Source organism: Oncorhynchus clarkii, chromosome 28, assembly GCF_045791955.1.
Source record: "Oncorhynchus clarkii lewisi isolate Uvic-CL-2024 chromosome 28, UVic_Ocla_1.0, whole genome shotgun sequence".
NCBI classification, from domain to species: Eukaryota; Metazoa; Chordata; class Actinopteri; order Salmoniformes; family Salmonidae; genus Oncorhynchus; species Oncorhynchus clarkii.
Genome location: NC_092174.1, coordinates 36621801 through 36631809, shown reverse-complemented (window position 1 = coordinate 36631809; position 10009 = coordinate 36621801). Strand labels below are relative to the sequence as shown.

At 43.4% G+C, this 10009-nt stretch overlaps 1 protein-coding gene across 1 annotated transcript in view; it reads left to right on the top strand.

The window, feature by feature from the left end:
* LOC139386498 (potassium/sodium hyperpolarization-activated cyclic nucleotide-gated channel 2-like) overlaps positions 1–10009 on the top strand; it is a 73635-nt gene that overhangs the window by 12008 nt on the left and 51618 nt on the right. The window contains exon 3 of the mRNA XM_071132071.1: positions 8598–8759. Within this exon, the coding sequence (XP_070988172.1) occupies positions 8598–8759 (162 nt within the window). The remainder of the gene's footprint in view (positions 1–8597; positions 8760–10009) is intronic.

The window sequence follows — 10009 nt, the reverse complement described above, 5'->3', positions numbered from 1 at the left end:
TGATAAGCTGCAGACCACACTACCTACCGAGAGAGTTTTCATCTATATTCTTTGTAGCTGTTTACTGAGCACAGTCAATGACTGGCACTAAGATAGCATAGAATGAGTTGTACTCTGCCATAAGCAAACAAGAAAACGCTCATCCAGAGGCGACGTTCCTAGTAGCCCGGGGACTTTAATGCAGGGAATGTTAAATCAGTTTTACCAAATTTCTATCAACATGTTAAATGTGCAACCAGAGGGAAAATAACTCTGGACCACCTATACTCCACACATAGAGATGCATACAAAGCTCTCCCTCGCTCTCCATTTGGCAAATCTGACCATAATTCCATCCTCCTGATTCCTGTTTACAAGCAAAAATTATAGCAGGAAGAACCAGTGACTAGATCAATAAAAAAAGTGATCAGATGAAGCAGATGCTAAGCTACAGGACTGTTTTGCTAGCACAGACTGGAATATGTTCCGGGATTCCTCCAATGGCATTGAGGAGTACACCACATCTGTCATTGGCTTCATCAATAAGTGCATCGATGACGTCGTCCCCACAGTGACCGTACGTACATACCCCAACCAGAAGCTATAGATTACAGGCAACATCCGCACTGAGATAAAGGCTAGAGCCGCCGCTTTCAAGGACCAGGACTCTAACCCAGAAGCTTATAAGAAATCCCGCTATGCCCTCCGATGAACCATCAAACAGGCAAGCGTCAATACAGGACTAAGATCAAGTCGTACTACATTGGCTCTGACGTTCGTCAGATGTGGCAGGGCCTGGAAACCATTACAGATAACAAAGGGAAGCACAGCCGAGAACTGCCCAGTGACACAAGCCTACTGGACGAGCTAAACTACTTCTATGCTCACTTTGAGGCAAATAACACTGAAACATGCATGAGAGCACCAGCTGTACCAGAAGACTGTGTGATCACGCTCTCCGCAGCCGATATGAGTAAGACCTTTAGACAGGTCAACATTCACAAGGCCACAGGGCCAGACAGATTACCAGGACATGTACTGCGAGCATGTGCTGACCAACTAGCAAGTGTCTTCACTAACATTTTCAACCTCTCCCTGTCCGAGTCCGTAATACCAACATGTTATAAGCAGACCACCATAGTGCCTGTGCCCAAGAACACTAAGGTAACCTGCCTAAATGACTACCGACCCATAGCACTCACGTCTGTAGCCATGAAGTGCTTTGAAAGGCTGGTCATGGATCACATCAACACCATCATCCCAGAAATCCTTGACCCACTCCAATTTTCATACCGCCCCAACAGATGCAGTCTCTATTGCATTCCACACTGCCCTTTCCCGCCTGGGCAAAAGGAACACCGATGTGAGAATGCTATTCATTGACTACAGCTCAGCGTTCAACACCATAGTGCCCTCAAAGCTCATCACTAAGCTAAGGACCCTGGGACTAAACACCTCCCTCTGCAACTGGATCCTGGACTTCCTGACGGGCCGCCCCCAAGGGTTAAGGGTAGGTAACAACATATCCGCCACGCTGATCCTCAACACAGGGGCCCCTCAGGGGTGTGTGCCCAGTCCCCTCCTGTACTCCCTGTTCACTCATGACTGCACGCACAGGCACGACTCCAACACCATCATTAAATTTGCCACTGACACAAAAGCCTGATCACCGACAACAACAAGGCAGAGACCTGGCTGTGTGGTGTCAGGACAATAACCTCTCCTTCAACGTGATCAAGACAAAGGAGATGATTGTGGACTACAGGAAAAAGAGGACCGAGCACGCCCCCATTCTCATCGACGGGGCTGCAGTGGAGCAGGTTGAGAGATTAAAGTTCCTTGGTGTCCACATCACCAACAAACTAATATGGTCCAAGCACACCATGACAGTCGTGAAGCGGGCACGACAAAACCTATTCCCCCTCAGGAGACTGAAAAGATTTGGCATAGGTCCTCAGATCCTCAAAAGGTTCTACAGCTGCACCCTCGAGAGCATCCTGATGGGTTGATCACTGCCTGGTATGGCAACTGCTCGGCCTCCGACCGCAAGGCACTACAGAAGGTAGTGTGTACGGCCCAGTACATCACTGGGGCCAAGCTTCCTGCCATTCAGGACCTCTATACCAGGCAGTGTCAGAGGAAGGCCCTAAAATTGTCAAAGACTCCAGCCATCTTAGTCATAGACTGTTCTCTCTGCTACCACACGGCACGCTGTACCGGAGCGCCAAGTGTAGGTCCAAGAGGCTTCTAAACAGCTTCTACCCCCAAGCCATAAGACTCCTGATGTTGTCGAATGGCTACCAAGACTATTTGCATTGCCCCCCCCCCCCCCTCTCCACACCACTGCCACTCTCTGTTGTCATTTATGTATAGGCATGTACATACTACCTCAACTAACCGGTGCCCCCGCACATTGACTCTGTACCCCCTTGTATATATTGTTATTTTTTACTGTTGCTCTTTAATTACTTGTTAGTTTTATCTCTTATTCTACACCTGTTGTATTCGACGCATGACTAATACAATTTGATTTGATTTGATATAGAATCATGAGAATCATGAGAATCGCAATACATATCATATTGGCACCTAAGTATAGTGATAATATTGTAGTTTGAGGTCCCATACGATTCCCAGCCTTAATGGCTATGCTAGCAAAGTACAATTATTGTCAGAGAGAAGGTACAGTAGGGAGGTAGGACAGCATTACACAGAAGTAATTTATAGACAATGTGATAAATGTCCTATGGCAATAATGATAATGGATTGGATTTTTTACCACACTTTCCACTGTAGGTCTAAAGTGCTTTACTCTAGGTGTAGTGAGGGGTAGTCAATTGTAGATAGTGAATTGTAAATAGTGAATTGTAGATCATGAATTGTAAATAGTGAGTTGAGCAGTGAGGGGTAGTGAATTGGGTAGTGATGGGTAGTGAATTGTAGATAATGAATTGTAGATAGTGAATTGGATCGTGAGGGGTAGAGAATTGTAGATAGTGAATTATAGATAGTGAATTGGGTAGTGAGGGGTAGTGAATTGTAGATAGTGAATTGGGTAGAGAGGCGTAGTGAATTGAAGATAGTGAATTGGGTATTGAGGGGTAGTGAATTGTAGATAGGGAATTGGGTAGAGAGGCATAGTGAATTGAAGATAGTGAATTGGGTATTGAGAGCTAGTGAGAGGTATTGAGGGGGAGTGAGGGGTAGTGAATTGAAGATAGTGAATTGGGTATTGAGAGCTAGTGAGAGGTATTGCGGGGGAGTGAGGGGTAGTGAATTGTAGATAGTGAATTGGGTAGAGAGGCGTAGTGAATTGAAGATAGTGAATTGGGTATTGAGAGCTAGTGAGAGGTATTGAGGGCGAGTGAGGGGTAGTGAATTATGCTAAAGGTTGTCTAGACAAGTTGTCTAGGTAGACAATCATAGAATGCTCTGTCAAGCATAGAATATTCAACCAGCACACCACACTGTTCTGTAACCAGGAACTCTTCTAATCTATTTGGACTTCTGCATAAATGAATAAAAAAGCAGATCTGTTTATAGGTGCTGTTAGGTCACTGAGTTCCTTCTCAGACATTTAGTTGTTGGCTGATGCCCAATAAGCTGTGAGACAGATGATCAGTCTGGACCCGGCCCTGTCTGCAAGCTGCATATGTTAGTTTGTTCCCAGTCGTTTGTCAAGGGCCAGGAGGTTTGCTTTGCTGTTCTCACTGAAATATGTGTGATGTTGTTGGCAGGAGGGTTTAAGCTTTTAAACACACTTTGCATCCTAATCACCATCAGTGTCGTCACCGTCTCCCCCTTTGACCTGTGAATCCCAGAAGGTGTCAGCTCGTCTTCATAGGCAGCATATTAGAGATGCAAACACATTTAATCAATTAAGACCCCTGAGGAGGTGCAGGTGGGGTGGAGGGGTGATAATATGGTACACCGGAGGGGGTGCTCACTATGATCATACTGTATGTCTTGCTAATTGTTATTATTACCAACCTGTAATTCAGTTAGGCTAGCGTTCCTCGTATGGGTTTAATTGTGTTTCCATACATTTTCTGTCTCTTTGTTGGCTTCGGGAATGGATTTCTGATTAGCTGGTTTTTCCTTCGGCCTTCATATCTAGTTATTTGTTCATCTACAGTACATATATGCCTCTGCTCGATTCATTTTTTGAAGGGGTACTTTGGTTGGGCCCCTGGTGTGAATGGCGGATGGTGGATGGATGCACTGGGCCCTGTGTGTGCACATGACCTTTGGATAATTGGATTTTCTGAAGACATTATGCGACAAACACACAGAGTGGTGCATGATGGGTAGAGGAGGATACTTGGCATGCATGGAAGATGAGTGCTAAGATGGGCTGGTGTTAAACAGGCAAAAAAGATATATGGTACTCAGTCGGGGTCTCAACTTACTATTGAGAGTTAGAATAATAGAATACACCATTTCTATATTTGGTTGTGCGTCAGCATTCACTCAATTAGCCCATATCACCAAATAGTTTTTATATTGGTAAGTTAGTCTAGCGGCCAGCTATCTAAACTTGTAGTAAGCATGGTCGAATTACCGAGCGGCATGGGGCCCATTGATCATCAGTTATCATATTAAGAACTGCAAATATTTTCCTCCACCCTATGGCAAAATGTTTAGAATTGCTGACCCACAAACCACTGTGGCCCCATCAAAGTTGCCCATCCCTGCCATAGGAGAACCCTTTGAAGAACCCTTTTTGGTTGCAGCAAGAACCCTTTTGGTTCCAGGTAGAACCCAAAAGTGTTCTACCTGGAACCAAAAATGGTCATCCTATGGGGACCGCCGAAGAACCCTTTCTAAGAGTGTGGAGTGGAGTTTCGAGAGGAAGTGTTAAGTATGGTGCTAGACGTGCTTCTCCATTGTTTAGGGTTGTGAGTGTTGTGCCAGTCACTTTGCTGACAGCTGTTGCACTGCGCTGGGCTGTGTTTACTGGCATCAGAACAGCGCAACTTTGTTTAGATCATTGTTTAGAAAGCAGGAGCAAAAGTCACAACATATGGTTTGGTTTTCTGCAAATATATATAAATACCATGGGAGTCTTACTTTTGGGAACTTTACAGTCCTGTTGATCAAACAACCAACAGGGAGGCTATCTCTCCCTCAGTTGGATTCTTCCTGGTTCATTCTGAAATCCATCTATATAACACAAGACACTGCCGCACATCATCATCCCTCAATAACTTCAAGGGAAGACTGGGGTTCAGCCTGATGAACCAAACTACTCAGTAATCTCCTCCATATAGCCTAACTCTCACACACTCACATCCACACAATGCACCCACACATTTAAACAAAACAGTATATATACTTTCGTCATTACTGATCAATTTATTTATACATTATAATTAGTAGGTTTTGTTATCATTTTAAAACAAACCTTAAAAAAAAACGTATTTATTGTATATTGTTTGTTTGTGGTGTGGTTTTCCTATAAGCCCTTGGGCTTCCAACCACACCTGCACACTGTTTTCTTTGATGAAAATAAATATATATATACACAAATAAATAAGTAAAGTTGCCTATGCACAATAATAACAACAAGGTTATCTAGCCTGAGCCAGATGTGCTAAGGTCTAGCACAGTGGGTGGTAGGCAAACCCTCAAACTTTTTCAGTTCGTAGCCGAAATTGCACTGTGAATACGATGAGGAAGCCTGCTCAGCCTCTTGCAGCCTGCCCCCAGTCCCATAATAACCCACAAGTGAATGGGGTTTGGAACTTGCCTGCCTGCTCATTTGATCAATGCCAAATACATGAGTAGCTTAGTGATCCTAATAGCTGTAGCCACCAAAGCTGAAAATTAAACATTGGGGGAAAGAAAGTCTTCCACTCACACACTTGTCCAGGCGATAACATCACATTCTTCCAGCAGCTAGCTAGCGAGCTACAGTACAAGGCTCTGTGTCAGTTTAGGTTCTAGCTAGCTGTCAAGCTATATAGCTAGCTTGCTAAATAAGTAGGCCTGCATAGATAAATCATCTAGCTATAGCACTAGCCACGTAACAGGACTGCATAGCTAGATTTATTGTGTTGAGATTCCCAATCACTGCCCCTTTCAATCCGTTTTTGTGCAAAGCATTGGGTCAGTGAAACTGAAGCAGTTCATCTCCTGAATGGCTGGAGGCAGTTAACAATGTGCTAGCTGTGATTTACAACCGGATATAGCAATATTTATTAGACTACCTAGCGATTTATTGGTGAATTTTATTAATCACGCATTGACTGCATACATTTAGTTCTGCCAACAATGACTTACTCTACATCATTTGAATTTTGAGTCGAAAAATAACCTATTTTAGACCTCTTATAAAGATGGGTTTGAAGCATAAAGTGCATATTTGATATTTTAGACCGATATAATGACTAGCTGTTTGTTTCATTTCTACAAAGTAGTTCCACTTCAAACTAATAGGAATTGCCATGGCGACATAACTGTTTGTGTTGTAGTAGTAGCAGTTTGCTTTTGCCGTTGTTGTTGTTGTGGTTGTTGTAGTAGTTGTTATTCACTCCTCCAATTGATTATGTGAGTGTTTATTGTTTCCCACACAAAAACAAAATGTTGGTTTGAAGACTTGAGGGTCTAATTGAATGAGTAATTTTGGTGATTACATTTTCACACAGAATTGCAGAGAATCTGCCTCAAAATGTGTCCAATTTCTGCTTCTCTTTGGTTCACTATTTTCAGATTTCTCATAACACCATAAGAACCGTGGCACGGTCCATGGTGCCTCATTAGAGCCATACAGTTGTCCAATCAGTCCTCCATGTTGGCACCAAACGTTCCATGACAGTAACATTCTAATCGGTATTCTCTGTAGAATGTAATTCTCTTGGAACCTTTGTTGCCAACATGACACCCATTCTGATTCTGTCTTAAACTAAGTTAGCTGAACTCTGCATATTGTAAATATTGCTCTGGTATTGTGACTATCTCCTCTCCTCCTCAACATGTCACTAATCATAAGTGACATGTTGACTCTATAAATAGATGTGCTGAAGTGCAGTATTTTGTAAGATGCCAGGTCATATTAGAAACCAACTAATAGAGGCCCCAAAAGGTTAAAGTGGCATTAAGAAAGATCAACTGGTGATTCATGTCCAATCACAGCCGTGGTAGAGATAGTGTATGATGTCATCAGTCAGTGACTGTAAGTCAGCAAAGCACCATACTCATTTACATTTACATTCATGTCCTTTTATCCAGAGCAACTTACAGGTACGTTCATTTTAAGATAGCTAGGTAGGACAACCAAATATCTCAGTCATAGTAAGTAAAATTTTCCTCAATAAAGAATCTATCAGCAAGTAGGAAAAAGTCAAGTGTGAAAGACAAGGGTGCTATTTTTTTTTTTAGTGGGGGGAGGATGGGGTGCTATGGGATTTTTTAAGATGCTCTTTGAAGAGGTAGGATTTCAGATATTGGGCAGGGACTCTGCTGACCTGGCATCAGGGGGACTCTGGTTCCACAATTGGGGTGCCAGAACTGAGAAGCATTTAGTCTTCCATCTTGTATTTTACTAATACCTCCTCAGGGATCATTGAAAGATGATTGTCCTTGTGGCCAGTTTGGTTTCTTGCTTAGGGCTCAGAAATGCATATGTTTTGGGGTGAATTTTATCTGGTTGGGTTTAGAGAAGCATACCAATTTTATCTGGTTGGGTTTAGAGAAGCATACCACTTTTATCTGGTTGGGTTTAGAGAAGCATACCCCTTTTATCTGGTTGGGTTTAGAGAAGCATACCCCTTTTATCTGGTTGGGTTTAGAGAAGCATACCCCTTTTATCTGGTTAGGTTTAGAGAAGCATACCCCTTTTATCTGGTTGGGTTTAGAGAAGCATACCCCTTTTATCTGGTTGGGTTTTTTAAAATGTATTTTACTAGGCTAGTCAGTTAAGAACACATTGTTATTTAGAATGACATCCTAGGAACAGCGGGTTAACTGCCTTGTTCAGGGGCACAACGACAGATTTTTACCTTGTCAGCTCGGGGATTTGATCTTGCAACCTTTCGGTTACTAGTCCAAAGCTCTCACCACTAGGCTACCTGCCGTGTGTATCCATCTGTGCCTACAGACTTGTGTACCGGTATGTGTTTGTGTGGGAGTGAGTGAGGGAGTCCTGTTACAGTTCTGATTAATGTGTTGTATCTGGCTGTAACACATGTCTGCTCTGTTCCTGCTGTGTATCTGATGGCCGACTGATGGGAAGCTGTCTTCCCCCTCTCATTAATCGTTCTTAATCCGGTCCAAAGGAACAGCAGGCAATATGGTTCTGCTGACTGTAGTCTTCTCCTTTAATCCTGCTTCTAGGGATTGTCATCTTGATCACTAGAGAATCTTGCAGCAAATTAAACAGGAAATCTTGAAGAATTCTGTGACTGTGATTCTCTCTCCATTTTTCTCTCTCTCTCTGCTTCTCTATCTCTCGATGTCTCTCTCTCCCACACACGCACGTACTCACACACACACACACACACACACACACACACACACACACACACACACACACACACACACACACACACACACACACACACACATACATCCTTCCTCTCCGCCTTAACCCATTCCTTGTCTCTCCATCTCTGTTTTAGATCTTCCATATGACCTATGACCTGGCCAGTGCAGTAATGCGTATCTTCAACCTGATTGGTATGATGCTGCTGCTGTGTCACTGGGATGGCTGTCTGCAATTCCTGGTTCCCATGCTGCAGGACTTCCCCCAGGACTGCTGGGTCTCCCTCAACAAGATGGTGGTATGTGTTTGATTCATGACATGTTTTACATTCACACGTAAAACTGGATAAACTGAAAAAAGGCTCTGCACACTTCCAGTTCGATACAAAGTTATTTTAATTGTAGCTAAGCTTTCATTCAATTGACCTTCATCAGAGCATATTATACACAATGACGCACAGTTATGCTCTGATGAAGGTTGATTGACCGAAAGCTCAGATACAATTAAAATAACTTTGTATCGGACTGGAAGTGTGCAGAGCCTTTTTTCAGTTTATCCAGTTTTCAGCACCTTCAGTAATACATTTTGGGTGTGCGGGGGATTCAACCTATTATATACATTCATAGTTAGAACTAGCGACTAGAGCGGCAAAAGGAAACATCACACAGAAGCCATTCATTAATCAATGCTTTGTTCCTAATCAATAAGAATAGTCTCCCACAGGTACATAATAAACAGATAAATCAGATACAGATCCTGTTGTTGATTTATCAATAGAACAAAAGACCTTCATCATATTGCTCTTGATGAAAGCTTTGTGAAGAAGGCCTATTGGGAAAACACATCAATGTGTTTTAACTAGAAATCAGTCCAGTGAATAGTACTATTGATGGTTGTTTGACCCGTCTACTGTTAGAACAACCAGTGAGCCAGACACAGCCAGCCCAGCCATCTGAAGACGAGCAAGGGAACGGTGAGAAAAATAACAAGTCAGGCAACACGATTTATGCACACCTACGCATCCCTCCCTCCATCTCTCCCTCCCTCCACATCCCTCTCTCCCTCCGCATCCCTCCATTCCTCCCTCTCTTTTTCTCATCAGGGAGGGGCGATGACAGGAAAGATTAAGAGGGAAAGGGAGGAATGGGAATGTGCCGGGCAGCAGGCTCCATTGTTCTTGTCTCTTTTCTCTGGGAGGTAAAAGCTGAGTGTTTATAGGTCCATCCGTCAGTCCGGCCTTTTACATGCCCAGGGAAAACCGCTCCGTCTCCCAGCCTCTGCCCTACCCACCAGGCACAGCTCCAAATGGGTTTTTAAACGGATTGGGTTCTGCTCCTCTGCTGTCATTGGGCCTGCCACCACGTCACGTAAATGTTCCGTTATTTTGACATTTTCCTGCAGGGCAGATGTTGACGAGTGTTCCTTTTTATCGACGTACAGAACTAATACCCCATCAAATGAGTCCCCCGGTGGGCCTAAAGCAATGAAAGGAGAAAGCAGATTAAAGTTTTCCTTTTATCTGTTATGAAGGGACGAATCCCTCTTGGT